Raw genomic sequence first — 24,033 nt, forward strand, 5'->3', positions numbered from 1 at the left:
GCCGTCACGCACGTGCCGCCCTGCCTCGGGGCCGTTGCGCAGCGCCCACCCGGCTCTGCCTGCGCCTGCTGCTGCGCGGTGAGCTGTGTTACTCTTGTAGATTCGGTGTGTGCGCTTATTTTCATCCGCTCTGGTAACAGCTTTAAGGCCATTTCCGGCGATAGAGAAAATGGCATTTTTTTTTCTCTCATTTTAAATAAGCTCGCACTTTAAGTTTCCACAGACATCTTAGAGGTGAATGTAACGTGGGACTGTCTAAATGGATATGTTAATTTTTAATACCTTTTAATACCTTTTTCATGTATTAACCTGCACATGATTTCATAAATTGGCTTCTTCCATGTGAGGTTTCTCCCTAAGCAGGWTGTTTTATATTGCATTTCTATTGGTTACTGCATTAAAAATAAAATTTTTTGAAAGGTGTTTAAGGGAGGGTAACTTGTATGCTTTTTGAACTTGAGTATTAACAGATAACTTGAAAACATCTATTTTGAATTTCTCAAATGGAGATGTGTTTGTTTGTTATATTGTATGATTACTGATGTATCTGGGCTTGGTCCCTTTCATTTAAATGTCAGATGCAGTTTAAGAAACGCCTGCAACTCCAGAGAAACTGATGTTGTATTTTACATTATTAYATGTAAACAAGACTTCAGTATTTCAGAAGAAATTTCATATTTCAAAGGAATACTTCAAAGCTGACCATGCAAACATGATTTTGAAGACGTKTGTAAAATTGTGAAGAGATTTAGTATTTTCAGGGCCACACCTTTTATGGATATAATAAAGTATATTAAATACTGTTGATGTATGTAGCTTTATTAAGTTGTACTTTCAGATTATAATGTTTGACTCAGTGGCTTTTTGTGGAAATATTTTGTTGTACTTTAGGCAGTCTGTGGATTGGGAGCCTCATTGTACCTCTGGGTACAAGGAAGAATGCCTTTCATTCCCTAGGAGGTGTTGAATTTTAGAGGGATTCTTTTTATTTTCCCTCCTTTTTCCTTAAAATACTTTGCTGAAAATCTCTTGATTTAGTGTGTTTTGTGAAAGCTTTATTAAAGAAAATTAAAATATAATGGCTAATTTTAGGTTATTATTATTATAGGAAGGGTAAGTTACCAATAAATCAAAGAATGTATGTGTATATTCATAAGAGACTGGGCCCTTAACAGTTCTTCAGTTGAGTGTGCAGTTATTAATAAATTATATATAAGTAGTTCTGAACTGCCAAGCATAATCTTTGATTAAAAAAAAAAATGTACTCCTGCCTGTAGACAGAGACGCCGTAAATCCCTTTTGTATTGTACACTTTCTGGCTTGATCTCAACTGAGCTCTTTCTAAGGAAGAGCTTTGGCATAAAGAACTGAAATATTTCTGCACTTCTGTGTAGGTTGAAATCAATCTTCTTCTGAAGCTGGTTAAAAAGATTACTGTGTTTTTTTTCAAAAAAAGCAAAGTAATATGAAATAAGCATACATCTTCTAAAAACTTAAGAGATGCTGCAGTAGGCGTCTTAGGTTTCATAGAACTTGCATTTTGGGATCTGTGGGTAATGTACTTTCTGTTACAAGATAGTATGCTACAATTAAAAAGAGAAAATATTAATGTATTTTAAAATTAAATCACTTTGTTGTGTGATGCTAGTGAAGCATTTTCACAGCATTTTTTCAAATATGTGGGGTAGAAGAGAAAGGGAATTGAGAGGAAAACTTGAAGTCTTAATTGTTTGATTGAAGAGATATCCAGCTTATTTTTTCAGTATATTGTTTTTTCAAGTTTAATTTGACCACCTCTTCCAAAATTGCATGAATGTATATTGTGGTCCACCTCTTCAAAAATTGCATGGATATGTATTATGGTATACGGCAGAAGGAAACTGTAACAAACCACAGTTAATCACTTAGCGCCTTTTCTGCTGCTTTGTAATAAGATTTGCATACATACRTAGTGCATGAAATAAAATCATCCACTCTACTGAAATTTATGAGCAGAAATACCTAATTATGATGGAGTTGTGGGTCTTAGCTGTTGTTAATTGCTCCTATATTAGCTACTAGGGAATATCCTGCTGTCTCCATGCCTCTAAGACCCCGAAGTAGATACTAAAAAAATCTGTAATTTAATAGTTGTAGCAAATCCGTCCTTTTTCTGAATTGAGAGTTTATAATAGTATACACAAGTAATGGCTTAATACCAGTTGCATTGACTGAGATACAGCTTCAGTGTGTTTATAGCCAGTGTGTCATCATCCATCTCTGTTTTTAGTGGAAATTTAAGATTCATTGTACATTTGCAGAAGGTACAGTTGCATACTGTTTTTTTTTTCTCTAAAAGCTAGTATTCTAGATTTAAAGACTTCTTGAGAGAAGTAGGTTTGAACTAATAATAGCTGGAGAAATTGTTGAAAGGATAATAGTGACACTAGATGATATAAGTTCTTTGATTCTTTTGTATTCTCAGTTAAGTTGGAACCTCCTTGGGGTGGAACGGTGACCTTTTTTTTGAAATTGGCATCATTACGGACTGCTTGCTGCTTCCTTCACTTGAGGATTTCAAGAGTATAAAAGAAGGAATAATCGCTGCTCAGTTCCTTCCTTGATAATGAAGATGCAGTAAGCATGGATTGTGTTTTCCATCTTTTGTCTCTTTAAGATTATTTGTTACTTTGTTTTATGTTTCTTCATTTAAAAAAATAGCAAAGACAAAGTTGTTCCCATCTGGCACATATATCTTGGCCTGTACCCACTAGGAATTCTGTATCACCTGCATCTAACATAGTCATAAAAACGAGGCAAACCCATAAGCACCAACATTGATTTGGGGCATCCTGCCATCCTAGTGGCTTTCTGCCTGGTTAAAATGACATCTGGAGTTTCAGTTTTAACAGGCAGACTTGAGCCTGCTGCCCAATCCGGTATACAAAATACCAGATTCTGTGGGTCAGCCCAGTGCAGCCTGGTTCTTCCCATTGGTTTAGTGTCAGCATCTCCCATACCTCTCTGTGGCAATTTAACTCAGGACCAAGGATCCAGTGCAGTTGGTTCTGGTGAGCCGAAGTGTTAATTTAAACACAGTAAACCGGCATTATGATGCTTGGTTTGTTAGGGTCTTTCACCATGGAATCTAGTGCCCATTATTGATAGAGCTTCCCAAGTGTTCTACGAGAAATTAATGTTATGTTTACTGCAAGTTTAATTTACTTCTTGCTTAGTGCATTGGCATAGGTCCCTGGCTCTTTCTGCGGCCTTTTACTCTGGCTTAGAGGCCATCTCAGAGAGAGATTTTAGGCACTATGGCTATTTATTTTTACAGGTTGGTCTGTTTCTCTTTGAGCTTAACTATGTTAGCTCTTAACTGTTGCAGTGTGTTTCACTGCAGTAGGATTGTCAAATGTGTAGCCTCACGAAGTGCTTGATATTTCTGTTACGTTTAGATTTAGATGAGTAGACTTAAAACAATCAAAATCTTGTGATAGGAGATGGTGAACTTCCTGTGAGATCCAGAAGAGCAAAGTCAAGGTTGATACTACAACACTACAAGAATCATATTTTTGAGACTGCTCTTAAAAGCATTCATACTGATTCAGTCACCTCTGCACCATCCAGTGCCAGGTAGTTCTGATTTGAGCTCTTAWTCCGCCTTCGCTTACTACAGCTCCTAAAATTCTTCATTCTCTGTGTGATACTAATAGTCATTTTGGATTATTTGACATGAGGTCTTCCTCCTGTCAGCCAGTACAAGATTTTGTCTTGTGCAGTAAAGCCCTCTTAGGCTAGAGATTTGTTCGTCTGTGAAAGCCTTGCTCTCTATATAACTCCATAGCTATTTCTGCTGAATCACTTCATCTGGGCTAAGAACTCTGCATAAAACTGCCTGTTAGAGTTGCAGCTAAGTGCCTTATATTTAGAATCTTCACACTTTAATGCTTAGTAATGTAAATAATATGGAGAAATGCTAATTTACCTTTATCCCTTGTATTTTTTGGAAGATCTCTAGCAAAGAAATGTTACATGCGTTCACTTTCTCTGAAAGCAAGTTTGGGTACCTGCCAGCTATCAATGGAGCTTTTTACCAAAGGTAAAAGAAAGCAGGTTCTGTGCTGTGTACTAGAGATTTGGCATCTTCAGGACAGACACAATACCAGAAACTGAGATCTCAGTAAAGTTGAGTTTAGTGAGAAAAATCTCAACATTAACTCTTACTATGCTAAAATCCTTAGAAGTAACTTGAATTTTACTTAAAAAGAGTGCTAGAATCTCAGAAGACATGCACATCGTTGAAAAAAACTAGCATGGTTACATGGCAAGGTTTGAAGAGCTGATTGAAGTAAAAAAGACAGAAAAACACAGAAGTCTGACACTAGAGAAATCAGGAAACAGACTCCTAAGCTTTAAGGGGAATTAGAAGAGTGTAAGCAGAAACAAACAAACAAACAAAAAAAAAAAAAAAAAAACAAGCTGTAANAAAAAAAAAAAAAAAAAAGCTGTAACTGTTAAAGATAACAGCAAGAAGTTTATAAAGAATTGGTGGGTTTATTGTATCAAAAGCCTCAAACTTCCAGTTGTCTAGAAGAGGAATACTGCAGATAGCTTCATAGAACTGGCTGCTTTTTCTGGCAGCAGAAATGAGGCAGCAGAGAAGGGACAGTGTCAGAAGAAAAGATTTCTAGAATAACCTGACAATTTTGAAATAAAATGTCAAGCAACATGGATCATATAGTCCTAACACTGGAATGGTAAATAGAGGTCAATAACAGTATCAACACACAAGTCTGCTAAACATTTTCACTTCTTCAGTAAGTATAATGGCAATAGAGACCTTGAAATAAGTTGGCCTTCTACTWATTGTTGACTATCATAATTGGTGGCTATACAATGTGTGTGCAAATCTAAATGAGTGCCAGTTACGTTTTTTGCTCAGCTCTTTGTCAGACTTTTTTTAATGATGCAGAAGAGGTCATACACAGCTGCTGAAAGAGAAAATCAGCTTCAACGCTTTTGTCCCTGTGCAACTTTCTCAAATCTTACCTACAATTAAACAAAAAAATTAATGGCATTAACCCATTGAAATTCTGTTTTTAGAATAGCTATTAAGTGTTTACAAAATCATGAAAGAATCTGAAAAGTTGCTACTCTTAGTGCAGTTCTCTGCTTTCTTCAATGCACTCTGTAGCTGTGCATACACAGAATTACTGATCTTGATAATTAGTTGAAAAAGCGTATTTAGAGGATAGGGATAGAGCAAAGATAACTTTTCCATGCATGTGCAATGTTATCATGATAAGGCATATTGGTAGTGATAGCATGTGGGTGCTGTTCAGGTGACTTACATTTCTTGGTTCTACATGCAGTTAGCTACGTTTTGTCTAAGACAAAGTTAATTTGTTTCTTGACAATGTTCTCTGGTTTTGTGTAATAAGCTCTGTGTAACTAGATTTAGTTGTTTACTAATATGCGTTATGTTGTTTTGTTACWGTGGCAAGATGCTCTTGCCAGTATTGCTTTTGAGATTTTTGCTTTCAATTTGTGAGCTGTTATCCTATGGAGAGAATCTCATAAAACTTTGCACAGTATTTTAATGTTCAGTTCGCAGTGGAGAAAACAAATGTTTAGGCTTTTTGGGTGCTTATGCTCCTTGAAGTAAAGTAACATGGTAGTGTGTCCTTTTGCATGCTGAAGATACTCCAAAGCACTTGCTGGTAAGATTCTACAGGTTATAAACCAAACTGTCCTAGACAAGGCAATACTCAAAGATTTACTTAAAAAAACAAYGTAACTCCTTTCCAAAGATTACTGAAATTTCTGATTTTACTCACATGAGGAATTCTTTTGATTGATTTGGAACTACTTATGCCTGGAAATATTTGCAGGATTTTAGGTCAAAAATATGCTTACAAAAACATAAAACAATAATGCATAATGAATTGTATGAAGTACTGCATGCTTTTCTCTTGAACTTTGGGTGTTTTTCTGTATTTGTCAGTGTGACACATGAATCCTGTGAAGCTAATCAACACAATAATTCTGTGTTTAACATAAATTCTGATTTTGCTTTTGCAGTTATTTGTGAAGGAACTTAACTGAATATGGATCCAGGTGGTGGAAGTCTTGGATTGCAAACACAAGAATCCAAAATGCCTCACACTATGATTATGCAGGATTTTGGTAAACATTTTAACTATTATACATTATTTTATTTTATTTTATTTTTGCTATATGTGTTTAAACAATGCTATTTTCATGGCATTTTGAAGAAAATTAAATACAGAATTTAAGCTGATGTATCATATGTCTTTGTATACTTTGGTTGCCAATCCTGAAATATTCACCTATTTTGAAAACATAAGTAATTCTTTAAAAAAGAGAGAGAGAGAGAGAGAGAGAAAAGGTAACTCTGTGGCCCAGAGTGCTCTAGATCAACCAGAAAATGTTACATAGAGTTCTGTGGATTTTTTGGTCTGTTTCTATTTTGAAATATGCTGGCTATCTGTTACGTTTACAGCATAACAGTATAAGCATTTACATCCATGCTTTTCTGTGCAAAAGTATGATCAGTTACTGTCTCCAGTTCCTTTTCAGGGTATTTCAGTAAATGAGGTGGGAAATAATGACTTTGTATGACAACAAATAACTTGTTATGTAGATAACAACTTACAAATTTAACTGTATGTTCTATATGTTCTCTCAAGAACATGGAGTCCAGGTGCTGTACTGATGTAAGAGAACTTGTTGATTTTTTGAGGTTGGTACTGTTTCTTTAGATGGCAATGCCACATAACTTGAGCAATTTTGAAGGTTTAGAGAAAGTACAGCAAGAATTCTGTACTCTGTGGGTCTACATTTCTGCATTGTGGCAGGAGAAGGCCTTAAGTATTGGGAAGGACCATGTCTTTGTGCTAATGTGAATTAATATCTTTTGGAGTGTACCRAAATAATTGCACTTGGATTACAATGCTGAATAATTTTAACTCTTCTGTTTTTCATTTCAGGAAGAAATATGTTCTTGCATGTTTTATTCATTAAGATTAAAACTGATTTGTGTGGTAAAATAAATCATTGTGCATCCTTTTTACATATAGAAAAATAGTTTGCAAATTTGACTAATCCATCAAGTTTTTTCATGAAAAACAGAGGTTTCTAYTTCCAGCCATTCCTTAAATCATGTCAAATATTTGGAAGTTATATTATAAATCTGGCATACAAGTAAGCACTCAATTTTTATCAAAACTCCTTAAAATATAAAGCATGAGAGAGTCCTTTTCATCATAACAGCAATTAATGCCTACTTACCAAACTTACAGTATCGTGCAAGAATTTTATCAATGTTCAAATTGCTACCATAACCAAAAATTTCTAATTAGAATTAAAAAAAATAAAATAAAGGATGGAATTGCAAACTGATCTTTGGTTTTTAAAATATCAGCACTGTAAACCCCTGAACTTGAGGCAAATTCTGTTTGAAAGATAAGACATCTTTTGTTTTACTTTAAATTAAAGAATATAGATTGTTTTGTATTGTCTTTATCTGATGAAAGAAAAACGTAAAAATGTAGATTGTTGAAAAGCAATTGTTGATCTGTGTTTATTTTGTGTATAGCATTATTACATTCCTTAGATAAATTCTAGTAATACAATAATTTTAACATTTTTCTGCTCATTCATAATTGTTTCGTAGTGGCTGGAATGGCTGGCACTGCTCATATTGATGGAGACCATATTGTTGTATCAGTCCCTGAAGCTGTCCTAGTTTCTGATGTTGTTACCGATGATGGGATAACTCTTGATCACGGCTTAGCAGCTGAAGTTGTCCAAGGACCTGACATCATCACTGAAACTGATGTTGTAACAGAAGGTGTAATTGTTCCTGATTCTGTTCTGGAAGCTGATGTTGCTATTGAAGAAGCTTTAGATACCAGTGATCATGTTTTGACTTCTGATCTAATAACAGAAACTGTTAGAGTTCCTGATCAGGTTTTTGTGGCTGACCTTGTTACTGGTCCTGATGGACATTTGGAGCATGTGGTGCAAGACTCTGTGTCAGGAGCCAACTCACCTACAATGGTTTCGGAGGAAGTTCTTGTAACCAACTCAGATTCAGAAGCAGTGATTCAAGCAGCTGGTACTGTTCCTGGCTCCACAGTGACTATAAAAACAGAAGATGATGATGATGGCAAGAGTACATCTGAAGACTACTTAATGATATCCTGTAAGTGAAATAAAGGTAGATATGAGCAGGAGATTATCAGAAGTCTAGTGGGGAGAGAAATTACTAAAACTGGACACTTGCTACACTCTGTAACAGAACTCTCAAATAGTAGTCTGCTGATCAGTTAATTCTTGTTGTCTGGGTTTGAGTTTTCTTAATGAAAAATTAATTGTCAGCAATACAACAAGAAAAAGAATGACATTCATGCTGTCAAGTGAATGGGGGTGTGTGTGTGTGCATGTGTTTCTGAAACTAGATATTCCTGGAAATTAATACATTAAAAGCAAATTTTGAAAGTTAAACATTCTATATATTTTGAGTGTGGTATATTCTTAAAATACTCCAGGATGTTACTAAATTATGTAGGTGTCTGTAAAAATRTGTTGGGTTTCATCAATAGAATCTAACAAAGAAATAGGTTTTTAAGATAACTAACTTATTCAAATTTGTTTTTCTTATTTTCAACAAAATACTATTTGTTTAGCTGTTTTAAAAATTATAGTAGCCCTTGCATTGTATGTTGCTCTGTTCTAGACTCTACTTGACAGTAAGGGGTTGTGTGCATTAACTGATTAGCTCTCTAAAAATTGAAAGTGGTTGTCCATTTCATTTCCGCACAACATTCAGACCTGTACCGCTCCTCAAGGAAGCTGTATGCTCTTACACTATTTGTTGAGTGAGAGCAACTAAAAGAGTTAATGAAATGCTATCCTAGGTATATTGTGTCTCTTCAGTGTTTAAATTATATTTATTATATCAGTTTTTACTGTTATGCAAATTTGTTAAAATATATGATAATTGATTACAGACTTTTGACTTTTCTACCTTAGTTACTGAAATATGAATAGGTCAACACAGCTTTCATTTAGTTAGAAGGAATATGTTAAAAATAGACAATGCTAGGTGTGTCTAAGTGTCAATCTCTTCACAGCAAACTGCATTTATTAAAAATTTCCAGATGGAGGACATTACTAAATAGTAATTATAATGATTTCTTTATTTTATAGTAGGTATTTTGCTCTTCTGCAAAATATTTTTTTAGTTTTTCTTTTTTTCAGTAGAAGGTAGACAGCTATGATTTTTTTTATCRTATTATCCCTACTGTAATGCCATATGTCGCTAATGCAAGTTAAAAAGGGTTTTTTGGAGCAAGAACCAAACAAAAGCATTCAGTCTGAATGCAAATTAAACTACAAGAGCAAAATTCCTGTTTGTTTATAAATAAAGGAACACCATTTTTTTTCCAATTTTGYTTCATTGAAAAAATTCCTCCTTTCTGACAGAGTACTTACGATGAGTTGTATTCTGTAACTGCGGTATTACCAACTGCACCTTTGTAATTGTAAGTAAAGTCATCCTTGGACTTCCTTCTAAGATAGATAAGTATGATTTGGTAATAATAGTCACTGAACTTAGACCAGAGTATTTTAAACTTCCAGTAACAGTTACTTAATGACCTCAGCTCTATCTGATTATTTGAGATACAGAGTATTGTGAAGTGTTCTCAAGCCTACTGAAGGTCTTGGCAATGTTTGCAAACCAGTTTGAGACAATTTTAGGCATTATATGCATGTATAACTCTGATAAGTCTCAGAAATCACAGTTGGAAGCTATGTTATTAGTCTGAAGTTCTGTTCTCATCATTTTAGGTGTGTTAAGAGAGTCTCTTGCCTCTATTAAGCTTTGAGGCTGTATTGGGCTGGGTATGCCACCTTAACCCTGCAAAGTCTCTGTTCTGTTGTTTTTTGTTTTTTTTTCCCCCAGAATGGATCAGTTTCTTGCAGGTTTTTTTTTTTTAACATTTTCCAGGTTAGCCTTGAATTTATTATATTTCTGAAGGTAATCTGTTACATAGATAAACACATCTGTTTAGCAAAGAGTTTAAAATACTTTATTTTTTTTTAATTGTCAAATGTTCAGTAAGTATTATAGAAAGGTATTTTATGGTTTTAATTTCTTGTGGTGTGTATATGTAGAGTTGTTAACTTTTTTATAACATGAATCACAAAGTGATCATTCTAAAAGTCTCAAATACTGCTTAGCTGTCTTTAATGAAATTTAACAGCTAAAAGAGGGGGATTTACATGAAGTGACCAGGTATCTCTTCATGGAATACCACCAACTGTTCTGTGGAACACAGTCTGTGAAGTTCTAAAATGTTATATTTTAGGGTATAAAGCTGAAATGCGTTTGGAATTTCAACTTACAATTGTCTTATTTTGTTGGGAATTATGGTTTAAATATACTGAAAGGGTTTTTTTTTACCATTTTATGAATACATTCCTGTGTAGGTATTTTATACGCTATTAGTAATTATATTTTTATATAAATACATTTGGAAAATAATGTTTAGTTTGATAGTAGTTCTGAAAACAAGATGCGTATAATTTTGTAACTGTGAATTTTCACTGGAAGATTGTCACCACTCAGCTATCTCAGTGCAGATGAATTCAGCTTGTTAAAATCAGCCTTATGAGCATGATACTGAAAAATCATTTCGTGATACATCCACAAAACATGCTACAGGATATGCATAACCCCCTTTTAAATCTCTCATTTAAAAGGGACTTGCTAAAAAGGAAGTTAGTTCAAAGTTAATGCATAAGATATGCTCATGCACATCTCAGACTGAGATGTGAAAATTATATACAGTACATCCCATTTTGTCCAGGAAGAGTTAGCACATTTGTAGCTTAAAACATACCCTTTTTTGTTTTTCAGGTTTGCGATATTCAGACCCACAGCGGATTGCCAGCTCCCGATCCGTGTGTTGGCCCTGCATGCACTATGCTGGTGACCTCATACCCACCAAAGAACAACACTGGAGCTGGCTTTTAGGGGTAAGGTACTGTTCCACCACCACCTCCTTTTTAGTATATTACGATACAGTGTTACATAATTTGCTAGATATTTTAATATTAATATTCCTATATTGTAACCTATGGGATGTAAAATAAGTATATCAGACATTAGAAAAATATTGTAGAACCTTGGGACTTATCTTGCCCTCATGTTATCCCTGTGGGCTCCTATGGTGGGTGTGATATCACCAGCATAGTGCATGCTGAGGCATCACATGAATTGGGAGCTGGCAATCCACGGTGAATCTGGACATCACACACCTGAAAACAGCTAAGRAAGGTAAGTTTAACACTGCAAGTGTGCTGAGTTTTCCTTTAAATCATGTTGCTTAGGAGAATTCAGCATATATTTATAAAGGTTCTCTGTTGTGTTTTTTCAGTTACTTTTTAAAGTGAGGAGATAATACTATGCAGTGCTTCTGGTGGATGAGTCAGATACGGAAGACACTTTCATAGGCTTTCATTGACATAAACTAAGCATTCCTGTTCCTGACAGCTATCAGTTGGAAAAAACATCAGATGATTTAGCATTAATGAGTTAGCAGTATGTAATTGGGGTCGTATTACTTAGACAATAGAATATTTCCATTATCTATTTTAAAAAGCCCTAATATTTTGGAATTGAACAAAGATTTCTTGCCCAACTGTGTTGATTATTTTTCCCTTATGTGAATGTGTTCAAAAAATGAATTGAAACCATCAAATTTACTTTGTGTAAAATGGTAGTTTAAACAATAGCAATTGCCAGTTCAATTTCTTTTGCTGTTGGTATAGTTGAAACAGAAGGCAACGTCTTAAAACCAGCAGTCTATATCRTTATCATTTTATCAGTACATCTTGTATTTTTCAGATTTTGTTATATTGCACTTTTAGAAACATTATTTCAGAGGCCATATGTATAGAGGCTTCGTGATACATTCCCATAACTTTAGCATAAATTGTAGAGACTGAAGATCTTTGAAAACATAGAGAATACTTAGTGGTGTGGGAGTTTGCTCCTCTAAGACAGAGTTCCCTATTTTATAAGGGATATTAAAAATTCTGGTGCCTTGAAAGGTAAAATACAAGCTTATACACTATACTGTATTAATTTATTTTACTTCATATTTGGTTTAAAGTATTCATATAAAATTTTTAAAACAGAAWATTTCCTTTTTTTTCTTTATGTAATCTTTGTTGTATTGCAGTTGATGTCCTGGTAAGGCAGCTTATCTAAAATTGCATGTTTACTCTTACATTATTTCATCAGATAAATAGCAGTATTCAGTCACTTTCATCCAATGTCAGTTAAATGAACAATAGGAAAAGTTTGAAATTCTTTCCCTAAAGAAAACTTCTATCACAAACAACTGTTTACTGCACTGCTCAGTAGGAACTTTCTGTTGTTAAATAACTTTCTAATACTGAAATACCAAATTTCTGATACTGTGTTATGTATTATGAGTTTAAAAAAAGTTGCTGTTGCTTGATTTGCAGATTAGAAAATAAATGTACCTTAAAAAGGTATACTATCACCAGCCAATTTTAAGATTACAGTAATTGCAGAGAAATAGTGATTTCTTCTTCCCCCCCCCACAGATTTTAACTTTTCTTTCTGCATTTTGACAGCGACTTTAGTCATACAGATATATATCTAATAATTCCTATCTTGTACCGTTAATTAAGCTTCAGTCCTCCAAAGACTCATAACATGCAATGGAACTAACATTAAACGCGTATCTATCACTTTTGAAGAATTTGGATGCAAAACTTCTATAAATGTTACTAGCTGAACAGAAAAAATATATGATAATGGTTTTTCCGAGATAAGTCTCTTTTAGCTTTTTCTTTTTTTCTTTCCTACTAGAGGGTGCATAATCCTCTCTCTTAATAAACCCATTCTGACAGCATAAAATAACTTCTGTGAGCAGCTGTAGTAACTTTCTCATATTGGATATACGAATGTGCTAATAACTCATGCTGGTAAACTGACTTGTCAAAAGAATTTRTGGATTTCTCTGTTGTGGCTTTTTTGTTTGTGGTGTTCATACTCCTAGTGTTTTCATTGTCCTGCACTGCCTGTCTGATTATAACKGGTAAAGGTATTGATATTGCTGGCATCAATGTTACTAGTAAGAGATTTAAAATGTTTTCAGTTAAAAACACAAAATTTCCCTGGAGAAATTTTTAACTATTTCCACTAGTCCAAGTAATGTTGTGGGATTTTTTTAACAATGCAGTTAGTCTGTTATTTACAAAAAAGAGTAAATCAGTTTTTAAGGTTTTCCCTTTATTTTAATCAAAACGTATTTGAATTTTAATGGTTYTTTAATTAGATCAAATACTTTCTTAGTAATTGCCTGATTTATATCTAATTCTGTTCTTAGTGGCATACATACTGTTCTGACACAGTCTAAGACTTTTGAAATAAGTTTCATCAGGGTGGGGATGAAAAATGGTTTAATTTGGATAGGTATTTCCCTGAAATCCTGTCCATGGATCATTTGGGATTGCTGTAGTGGATTTCCCTCCCTGGTGCATGGAGGGCATCTGCTCTTTCTCTAGCAGGTTCTGAACCACCTCACAGTACTGCCTGAGGTACTAAGAAAAATTTTAAATAATTCCAGTTTACYTCAGTACACCAGGCTGTAGCCTGAAGTAGTAAGCAGCTCTTCAAGAGCAGTCATCACTGCACTGAGGGCAGGAAACTTAGAGGGGGATTGGGAACTACTGCAGTCATCCCAAGGTAAGCCATCCTTTACTCAGTAAWTGGAGCGAGCCCTCAGTTGTGTGCATTGAGTAGACACTAGTGATTGTTAGACAATCTTACTGTCATTGTAAAGCACTTAAAATATCAATTTTAATGCTTCTTTTTAACCTAATGTGTACATATTTTAATGTTATACATATAATAAATTGCTGTTTCGCTATAATGTATTTAATACAGATTTTATTTTCCTTTCGAGGAATTCTTTCCTATTTAGAAGACTTCAGTGGGTGTTCAGTATTGCATAGGTTTGTCCTGGCCATCTGCGCAGGAACTAATTTTATCCATTGAGAGAAGCGTGTTAGCAATGTATATGTCAGAAAGATGCTTGACTCAGTGGCATCTATGTTGATGGTGTGCCTCCATATATATGGATGTCTATGTGAACACATATGTTACCAAAACAGTGTCACTTCCAAACTTACTTTCAGTTTAAATGTAATTTTTAAAATAAATAAAGTCAGAATTTTGAATATACAGGTCAAATATATTGGAATAACTAAGTTGCAGGCATAAAGAATGAGAACTCAGTTTCACATAGCATTATTTGGATTTATTTTCATGTCATCTTTTAATGAGCTATACGATATAGTATGCAGTGATCTTTGTTAATTTGTAGGTTTTTAAGTGATAAAGTAGTTAAAATCATAATTTGTTTTAGTGTGAAGGTGTAGTCAATTTTTTTGACACACACTTCTTTCACTGGGAGATTACTTAGAATCAGCACCCTTGATCAGCTACTAGGTGTCACTCACCAGTATTTTAGAATAGTGAAACTTCCTGGAATTTGTATTAATTGTAGCGGTCAATTCTGGGTTGGTTTTTGGATATATGTTTAACTTTACTTACTGATGCTTTTTAATTTTTAACTGTTAATAGTTTTAGGCATAACCAATACCCACAAAGTGCTTTATTGCAAGCTCCCTTGTGTGTCCTTAATTCTATGACTTGTGTTGCGTTTCCACAGTTGTGACGTATTGAATATTGATCTTCTGGTATCTCTTTCAAATTTCTTAAGATGACCTGATTTATAAAGGCCATTTATGAATGCAGTCTTCTACTGGGCGTGAGGGTAATAGTAGAAAAAATCTTATTGGTTATTACTTTGACTTTTAGAAAATGTGTTTGATTTTCATTATTATTCTCTTATTTTTACAGTGGATGATGTTGGAGAAAAATTGGACCAGATAGGAAGCACCCCCTTAAAAATCAGTACAGAGGTGTCAAATGATGATGTTGCTAAGGATGATGGGTTTGGTTCAGAAGTTATCAAAGTTTATATATTTAAAGCTGAAGCTGAAGATGATGTCGAAATAGGTACCTTTTAAATTCTATTTATTCCAGAAGTATGAAGTATTTTGGGGGTATTTTTGGTCTCTCTCTCTCTCTCTCTCTCTCTCTCTCTCTCTCTCTCTCTCTCTTTTTTTTTTTTTAGTTTAGTTTAACATAATCCGCTGTCTGGAATTTTTTGTGGAATATGACATTTGTGGAGCAGTTAATAAATGATGTGTATTAATCCTAAATTAAGGTTCTTTTTGACTAGAAGTATTTATTTTCACCTGCCTATGCTACAGGGTTCCAAAGCCTAAATACAGAAGTGGTTGGACATCTACAGGTGTTTTTCAACTGCTGCTTTTTTATGACTTTACAAGACAGAATGCTATGAGTCACAGAGTTTTCTATCCAGTGGACTACTTTTCTCTTGTTTTAGTGGTTCAAAAAAWTTTTTTTTTCCTCAACTGACTTAAAAACATACTGGTCTCTTCACCTTTTCTGCTCCTCTGTAGTAGAGAAAGACTTAATTATAAGGGATTCAATTTACCAGACTTTATAATGCAGTCACTGTCCTATCTGTCCTGCCTTGAAGGCTGGTTTAGATGTAATAATTTGTAACCTGCTTGTGATTAAACTGCTGAACCATTGCTATTTTCAGCCTGCTATGTTAAGATAAACGGTAATCAGTGTCAGTTTAAGGTACTGAAAACTACAGCAGTTAAAGAACTAGTACATAAGTAGATCAGATATCCTTGAATTAGAGGCAGCATTTCCACAAGCAGAGTAGGCAGCTGGGGTTTCAGAGGCTGATTTTCAATTTGCAGGTAGAGTTCTGGCAGAACCCAAAAACCTCATGGTTGTAACAGCTGTCTGCTCCATAGCTGTTAACAGTGGATGTTCTTAATATCTCACCTCTTTGATCCTCTGGCTGTGGATTCCAACAGGACTGCTGGTAGTGTTGAAAAAGGCCTCTGTGTGTGCCAGGCGTTAGTTTGTTCTGCCTTAATCTGCAGCTTCTATAATCTCTGTCCCTGAGATGCTGGAAGACAAATCTACATGCTTATCTTCCACCTTTCTATAATTTAAGCCTTAGTATGAAGTTCTAGTTTGGAACACTTCTTATACCTACCTTTGTTAGAGTAAGTTGGTGGGCCAAAGCTTTTGAGTCACTTGGAGTGCAACTGTCTGAACGGTTCTTCTTTGTTCTAACTGGTACTGTGCTAACCTCAAGGATTCAGTGCAAAACCTTACATCCCTCATAGTCCRTCTTTTCATATGATGTGCATGTTCTGAAGTCGTCAGAGCAGCAGTTGCTCTGTAATGGTTTGACAAGCGTGGCCCYAATATCCAGATGATCCAGTATAATGAGTTTGGGACGTACACAGGACATGTAGGAAAAATTCTCCAAAAATCAGTTTCTGAAAAGCGAGTAAATGTGACTTTTGGGATATAAGAGGGGTAAGAGTTCGCTATTCATATCTCAAGAGAGAATTTAAAGGCTGTGCTCTGCTAGGGCAGGATTAGAATTACAGTCTTTTTTTGATGGACATGGGCAGCTGTGTATTACCTGTCATAYCTGAGTTCACTGCTGGCATGCCTAAAAAGCCATTGATCTCACTTGGGTAGTAGTTGCTCGATCCTGAATTTGTCAGGAGACAATGAGAGAACACAGCTCGTTTTCTCTGATCTGCATTGAAGTATSAAACTTGCATGTTTTTATGACAAAGAAGGACTTCAAAATGTTTGCTTAGAGATTTATGGAATAGCATTGTTATAAATAAGAAAAAAGTACTTACATTAAATCTGATCTTTATATTAACAGTGGGTTTGTTAAAGTTTATGTACTTAACTTTTTTTTTTTTTTTTTTTTAAGGCGGGACAGAAATTGTCACAGAGAGTGACTTTCACAATGGACATTCTGTAGCTGGAGTAATTGAGCAAGGAGGCGTTGGTAGAATGCAGCGAGAAAAAATGGTTTACATGGCTGTTAAGGACTCTTCTCAGGAAGATGAAGATATTAGTAAGCATAATAAGAAACATTTTTGTTTCTCATGCTATTTGGTACAGCAGTATAAACATCATTCTCAAGGACTTTTTTAATTTTTCTGAAGGATTCTTCAGCCTCAAGTAGTAGAAAACCAAACTGATCTTCCCTAAATATAAAGACAGGCTATAACTATTTTAAAGAGATGTGGATAATATGCACTTTATGCATTCTGTATGCAATCATTTCATTATTTATATTAAATTTAACATGTCCATGGATGAAGTTAATGAGGTTAGTCAAATTTCTCATTTTTATGTTTTCCTACTGTGAATTGCCTTGTTTAAACAGCTTTCTGGCAAAGTGGCAAATAAACGTCATCAGTTACACATTTATAAGTTTGCATGTTTGAATTTATATTGGTATTTATTTTGGTGTTTATACTTATTGATATTTGTTTTTTCTCTTTAAGGAATGTCTGAATAAACAATGATCCCCTAAGGGAAGGGGTGGCTCTAAATGCCAAAGGAAGGAAAGTAATTTATAACGGGTATCAATCAGAATGAGAGCAAATTAAATGAAGGAAAACTTAAGATGCGCAGAGTAAAATTAAAGGTTGTTATTCTCCTTTAATCCAGGCTGTGCTGAAATAGCAGATGAAGTTTATATGGAAGTTATTGTAGGAGAAGAAGAAGCTACATCACTTCCAGACACACAACTTGAAGACTCTGGCGTGAATAAAACTTTCGTGCCTGTTGCTTGGGCTGCTGCTTACGGTAGGAATTTTTCTGCTTATTTGTGAAAATCACTTACATTATTTTCTTCCTAACCTAACTTCCAGAATCTTTGTGCAAATGTCATAATTTCTCAACTTTCCCCAGGGATAACTGGTATCAGCTCCTTCTGATCTCTTACCAGTGTCAGTTAGTGAAGTTGATAAAGTGATGTGAAAAATTCTTTTTGACATCATTCATAACATTTTACGCATAAGCTTTTTGTAGTTTAGATATAAAGAAAATGTTAGTCCCATTTATACACTATTGTTTTTCTCAACTCTAGYCTACCAAACAGTCCTCAGGTTATTTTAGCAGTTGGTTTGTCTTGCATRTARTGAATGGCTTGCTACATGCTGAGTAGGAAGGGAAAAAAAAGAAAGAAAAAGTTGGAGAATTTTGATCCCTTTTTCTTAGTACCAGCTCAGAAGTACAGAGTGCATGTTTTTTATATAGTTGTTGAAGATTTGACAAAAATGAGAATAGCTCTTAAGAATTTTGCATTAACTAGGAGAAATAAGTTGAAGAAGAGAATAGTAGAATTAGACATGTAAATATGTTCCTAATAATTTTGATTCATATAGCAAGTTGTGGACCTGTTACCCTTTCAGATTATAAACAAAAGTAATATTCTRTGTGCATCTTATTAGGATATATTGCAAATTCTGAATATTCTCTTTATTTTGTATTTATTGTGTTCTAGGATTTTGACATCTTAAATTTATGTTCAGAAGGGTATGAGGCCAGCACAGGTTTATGTTATAATTAGATGAGCAAGCTGAGCGGGTAAACTGTATTGRTGGAGTATTTCTGAACATAGTAGTTGGGCTGATAAAATGTTTTTGAACTGCAGAGCCATAGCACATAGCAATCAACACTTTCAATAAAAAATGAGGAATAATCTCTTAAATTACTACTTGCCTATCTCTTAAAAATTTTTAGTTCCTCATGTAGAGAGTGCTGAACAGCTGATAAGTACAAAGGTAGGAGCCTTAATATCTGYTTAGTTCTACTTTGGAAACATAAGTTATTTGTATTGCAAGATTAAATGTGGATTTCAGATATTCTAATTTCTGAATTGTTATCTGGAGTTGCATATGGGTTTAAAAGTTTGCAGAAACAAAGCATATAGCCAGTGAATGATTTGGCRTTTTTGGAGAGAGTTTGGGACAGAGAGTTTCATGGTAAATAACATTTATTTGCCCAGTGGGCTCTGTACAGAGAGCATGTGCTCTGTCATGCATGTGCTTACTGTTTCTATGAGACTATAGTTTAAAAAACAGTTTTAGGCCGCTTAGTTTGCTATAAGCCAAAGTACGAGCAGCAGGGCAGAATTCCAACATTAATGTTCTTTTTTCTTCAACTCGTGTGTGTCCTCTCTGTTGTTCAAATCTTTGATATTCTTAATTTTTTCTTATAAAAAAAAGAAACAAACCCTAAATAGGATTTTTCCTGGCCCTTGCAACCTTAATTATGAGAAGCAGGAAAGACAGTCAGCATCATAAGCATGCAAAAACAAGTTTAATGGATGTAGMTATGCACAAAAAGTTGATTTTTAGTTTCTGGGGCATATAAAGACAAGGTATTGAACTGATACGAACTGCACATCTCAGTTTGGGTAGAGTTAAGCTGTTATTTCTTCTTTGGTTGTTCTCTCATTCTTAGACTTTCAAAGCCCTCATCGTTAGAAAGAATTTTAATTTATAAATAACTAATACACTATTTTCTGCAGGAGATGAAAGGCGACTACCCAGAAGATATGAAGATGGTCAAACGGCAGGTGAGAACATGTAATTGTGTTTTGTACAGTATTAAAAGGAACTTGCTTCCTTTGGAAATATATATGTTTATGTATCATAGTTCTCCTAATCATAAATGCCAAAAAAATACTTGTAAAGTATATGTTGAAGGACTCTATGGTTTTTCTCCACTGTTTTCAATTTAAAACAATTCTAGATGTGTTTTAGGCCTTCAGAGCTGGTGGGGAAGCTGGGAGGATCTGCCACTGTTTTTATATGGTTTTGTAGTTAGAACAGAGATAGTGTAGATACTGAGAGGTAAAACAAATTAAATAATAAGAAATGAATGTCTTGAAGAATAAAAGAAACCAAGGAGTATATCTGAAAATTAATTAGATATTTGAATAATTCTATTCTTGACTTTTGTCAACATCTAAGACAGATACTGCCGTATATTGGCACTCTATCTTCTTTTTATGTGTTCACTGTAAAGGAATGGGCAATCTTTTTTWAAAAAAAAGTTGATTATGCTGCTGTGCAATTCCAGTCACCAATCTCAAAGAAGAAAGTTGCTTAAGGTTTTTATGGTGTCTAATTTTTGTTTCTAGGAAATAACTTGGATACACGATTAGAAAACAAAAACGGTAATGCAACACAATACCTGCAGATTTGTGATAGCATTAGCACTAATAGAGTGCTAAAACAAAAAGCCAAGAAAAGGAGGAGAGGAGAGGCCAGGCAATGGCAAACAGGTAAACACTGTATGTTTACACGTATTTGTCCTGGAATGGCACTTATTTACTTTTCCTTTTTTAAAAAACTGGTGCAGAATTTAAAAAATTAAATGATTTGCATATTTCCTGTGTCCTTCCCCTCTCCAGTTCTGTGCATAGAAAATGTAGTAATTTTTACTGTCTGAAGTTAGTAGACTTAGGTTTGGTGCAATTCATTTGAATTTCACAAACTACTGAAAAGCTGTCGTGGATGTATTCACAGTGCATATAATATTACTGATCTATTTGAGCAGTTTCTAAAACAACACTATATAAACTCTCGGTGCTGTGGATTGATTGTTTTTAAACTACTGAACCATTCTCTGTCTGCTGCAAGTGTAAGTGTGTGAATCTGAACAGCAGTTGGCTGATTTAATTTCTTAATCGATAAATTTGTTTCCTTCATAACATGTTTTTGTTTGTTTAAAAACAGCTGTTATAATAGGTCCTGATGGACAGCCCTTAACAGTTTACCCTTGTCACATATGTGGGAAAAAATTTAAATCCAGAGGATTCTTGAAAAGACATATGAAGAATCATCCAGATCATATGATTAAGAAGAAATACCAGTGTACAGACTGTGACTTTACAACTAACAAAAAAGTAAGTTTCCACAATCATCTGGAAAGCCATAAACTTATAAATAAAGTTGATAAAACCCATGAGTTTACAGAATACACAAGAAGATATAGAGAAGCAAGCCCATTGAGTTCTAATAAACTAATACTGAGGGACAAGGAGCCTAAACTACACAAGTGCAAATACTGTGACTATGAAACTGCAGAGCAGGGACTACTCAATAGACATCTACTTGCAGTTCACAGTAAGAATTTTCCTCATGTGTGTGTGGAGTGTGGGAAAGGATTCCGTCATCCTTCAGAGCTGAAAAAGCATATGAGGACCCATACTGGGGAAAAGCCATACCAGTGTCAGCACTGTGTCTTCAGATGTGCTGATCAATCCAATCTGAAAACCCACATCAAAAGCAAACATGGGACTGATTTGCCGTTTAAGTGTGAGCACTGTCCCCAGGCATTTACAGATGAAAAAGAACTGCAGCAGCACACAGAATTATTTCAAGGGCATAAGACTCATCAGTGTCCACATTGTGACCATAAGAGCACCAACTCAAGTGACCTGAAGCGACACATTATTTCAGTTCACACAAAGGATTTTCCCCACAAATGTGAGGTATGTGAAAAAGGCTTCCATCGTCCATCTGAGCTCAAAAAGCATAGTGAAACCCATAAAGGTAAAAAGATACATCAGTGTAGACACTGTGACTTTAAAACGTCAGATCCTTTTGTACTTAGTGGGCATATCCTCTCAGTTCACACCAAGGACTTGCCTTTTAAATGCAAAAGATGTAAAAGAGGATTTAGGCAGCAAAATGAACTTAAGAAGCACATGAAGACCCATAGTGGAAGAAAAGTTTATCAATGCCAGTATTGTGAATATAGCACTACGGATGCATCAGGCTTTAAACGACATGTAATATCAATACACACAAAAGACTATCCACATAGGTGTGAGTATTGCAAAAAGGGATTCCGTAGACCATCAGAAAAAAATCAGCATATAATGAGGCACCACAAAGAGGCCATACTGTAATATATGATCTCAAGATGGAAGCAATTTAGAAACTGTGATATACTAATTGGGGAAAAAAATCTCATGAACTGTTTCTCCTGGTTTCAAAGCTTGATATTAAATCATAACTTTACATTCTTTGTATTAAAAGTCTTAAAAGTATTAGGGTTGACAGGGGATCTCATAGCCCTATGATTGTTGCTTATCAGAACCTAAAGAGCACTATRGAATGCAGAAAGATGGATGAATGTCTGAAATATTGCAGAAAGATTGCTGAATGTCTTCAGATTAGTAGTATTACACATTGTTAAGCTATAGAAGACAAAACAAAGATGATTGTGTTATCCATTTTGTCAATAACAACATTTGTCTCCAATATGAAAACAGTTCAGATACATGGTGGGATTACTTACGAAATGTTTGCTAAGGTAACCAAGTCAAACTACTTGTGCAGTTTTGAAAGAGTAAGAATATTAGTGTATTGCTTGGTCATAACATTTTTAAATTGTGCCTGGAAATTATTATATTCCAGAACAGGTCAAATTTGGGGGGTTGTCGTCGTCGTCTTTTTTTTTTTTTTTTTTTTTTTTTTAACATTTCATTGGGAAACTTTTTTGTTTCCTTTATTAGTTTAGGTTTGATGAGTAATTTTTAAATGGTTTTCAAAGCTGCTAACCTATTTTATTGCAGGATATGATGTTTAAAATATAGCATTATCTTATGAGCTCAAAGGTGGTGTTCTGGTGCTAAGGTTAAAGATGTATATGTATATAATTTCCCTTTTTTATCTGAAACTACAGTTGAATGTTCAGTATGGCACATACGACAAAACTAACTTTGAATATGACTTATTTTTTTTAAAGGAAAAAATGGATGCAGCTCATAGTGTTGTGACTCAACACTAATTTTTTTTCCATGTTACTTTAAGATCTTCTCTAAAAAGAATATTAAAAACAAAGTCAAAGAAAATAATAGGTTTTTTTTTGAATTAAAATTCAACGTACGTAGAAGTTCTTTAGGGCAGTGTTCATAACAGGTATGACTATTATTGTCCTACCTCCTAATATGAAATTTTCAATATAGATATAAAATTGCACCTTTTAATCAATTCTTTAAAAACCTATACCATACTATAAACATGCATTTTCAATCTGTAAGAAAGTATATATGCAGTATTTAACCAGAAAAATATGCTGCCGTTAGAGTTTGGAGGTGGATCTTCAGTTTACAGTGTATACATTTAAAATATGCATCCCTTTAAACAATGCTTTGTGTTAGCATGCTGCAAATCAAATGATGCTTAATATAACAAGCTGGTCTAGGGCTATTTAATGAAAAACCTGTTCATAAATGTTATGCATATAATGTGTATTTTTTACTCTTTTTAGTTGCTTCATGTTTGCACACAGCTGTTCACATGATAAATTGTAACTTCATGCTATATTGTGGCTTTGTGTTTCAGATAATGTTCATATTTTGTTTTTGCACCAGATGAGAATCAGTTCCTTGAGAATAAATTTTTTTTTATATTTCTAAACTTCAGAAAGTTAAATTTGGGAAATCTCTTAGAAAAATACGTGTTTTATGTGGCTGTAAAAAATGATGTACACGCTGTAAAATAAGATTGTCACTGTTATGTGGGATTATTATTTCTAAATGTGTTACTCATCGTAACGGGCATACAATAAAATGCATCTCTTGCACTCCAATTTTTTTGGAGTTTCCTTCTCATTTATGGATTTAGGAATGTCTCATTCTATGCATATTTGCCTAACATTTTAATTAAAATACTATGCGTAAAGTAATATGAAATGTAGTAATACTTATCTTAAGTATCTCAAGTAAACTGGTTACTTGCGATACTGTTACTGTAAGGGATGGATTGGGGTTTTATTTAAGTAACAGTTGAAAGTTACGGTCCTTAAGCATATTTCTAAAACTATTATCAATTGTGATATTGATATTCTTTGAAATTTTTTCCTTTAAGTAAAGAGAACATTAAACTTCGCATGTATTTTGGGAAAAGAAAGGTAAGTACMTTTTTTAACTGCATAAAAAGAACAGCTTGCAAAATGAAATGCTG

At 34.3% G+C, this 24,033-nt stretch overlaps 1 protein-coding gene across 5 annotated transcripts; it reads left to right on the plus strand.

Moving 5' to 3' along the window:
• The first annotated feature begins 50 nt into the window (after nucleotides 1–50).
• ZNF711 (ZFX family zinc finger ZNF711) lies at nucleotides 51–23,659 on the plus strand. 5 transcript variants are annotated; one of them, XM_085319588.1, is made up of 12 exons: nucleotides 51–78; nucleotides 2,465–2,616; nucleotides 3,480–3,615; nucleotides 3,993–4,081; nucleotides 6,064–6,168; nucleotides 7,679–8,209; nucleotides 14,975–15,133; nucleotides 16,965–17,111; nucleotides 17,714–17,851; nucleotides 19,581–19,628; nucleotides 20,196–20,339; nucleotides 20,794–23,659. In XM_085319588.1, the coding sequence occupies exons 5-12, from the start codon at nucleotides 6,090–6,092 to the stop codon at nucleotides 21,969–21,971; spliced, it is 2,424 nt and encodes an 807-aa protein (XP_085175714.1). In that variant the 5' UTR covers nucleotides 51–78; nucleotides 2,465–2,616; nucleotides 3,480–3,615; nucleotides 3,993–4,081; nucleotides 6,064–6,089; the 3' UTR covers nucleotides 21,972–23,659. The 5 variants fall into 5 exon arrangements, with proteins under 5 accessions (XP_085175714.1, XP_085175713.1, XP_085175717.1 ...); XM_085319587.1 differs by lacking the exon at nucleotides 51–78 and having other exon boundaries at nucleotides 2,433–2,616; XM_085319591.1 differs by lacking the exon at nucleotides 51–78 and having other exon boundaries at nucleotides 2,433–2,616; nucleotides 20,196–20,231.
• Nucleotides 23,660–24,033: the final 374 nt, after the last annotated feature.

The sequence above is a fragment of the Rhea americana genome, unplaced genomic scaffold (genome assembly GCF_003343005.1).
Source record: "Rhea americana isolate MKP2758 unplaced genomic scaffold, rheAme1 scaffold_6, whole genome shotgun sequence".
NCBI classification, from domain to species: domain Eukaryota; kingdom Metazoa; phylum Chordata; class Aves; order Rheiformes; family Rheidae; genus Rhea; species Rhea americana.

What these genes read in the sequence shown, in the direction of transcription:
- ZNF711 (XM_085319588.1), top strand. Translation starts at nt 6,090, where the DNA reads ATGGATCCAGGTGGTGGAAGTCTTGGATTGCAAACACAAGAATCCAAA. An exon ending in TATGATTATGCAGGATTTTG is followed by an intron (nt 6,169 to 7,678) that starts GTAAACATTTTA and finishes ATTGTTTCGTAG; the next exon opens with TGGCTGGAATGGCTGGCACT. An exon ending in TGAAGATGATGTCGAAATAG is followed by an intron (nt 15,134 to 16,964) that starts GTACCTTTTAAA and finishes TTTTTTTTTAAG; the next exon opens with GCGGGACAGAAATTGTCACA.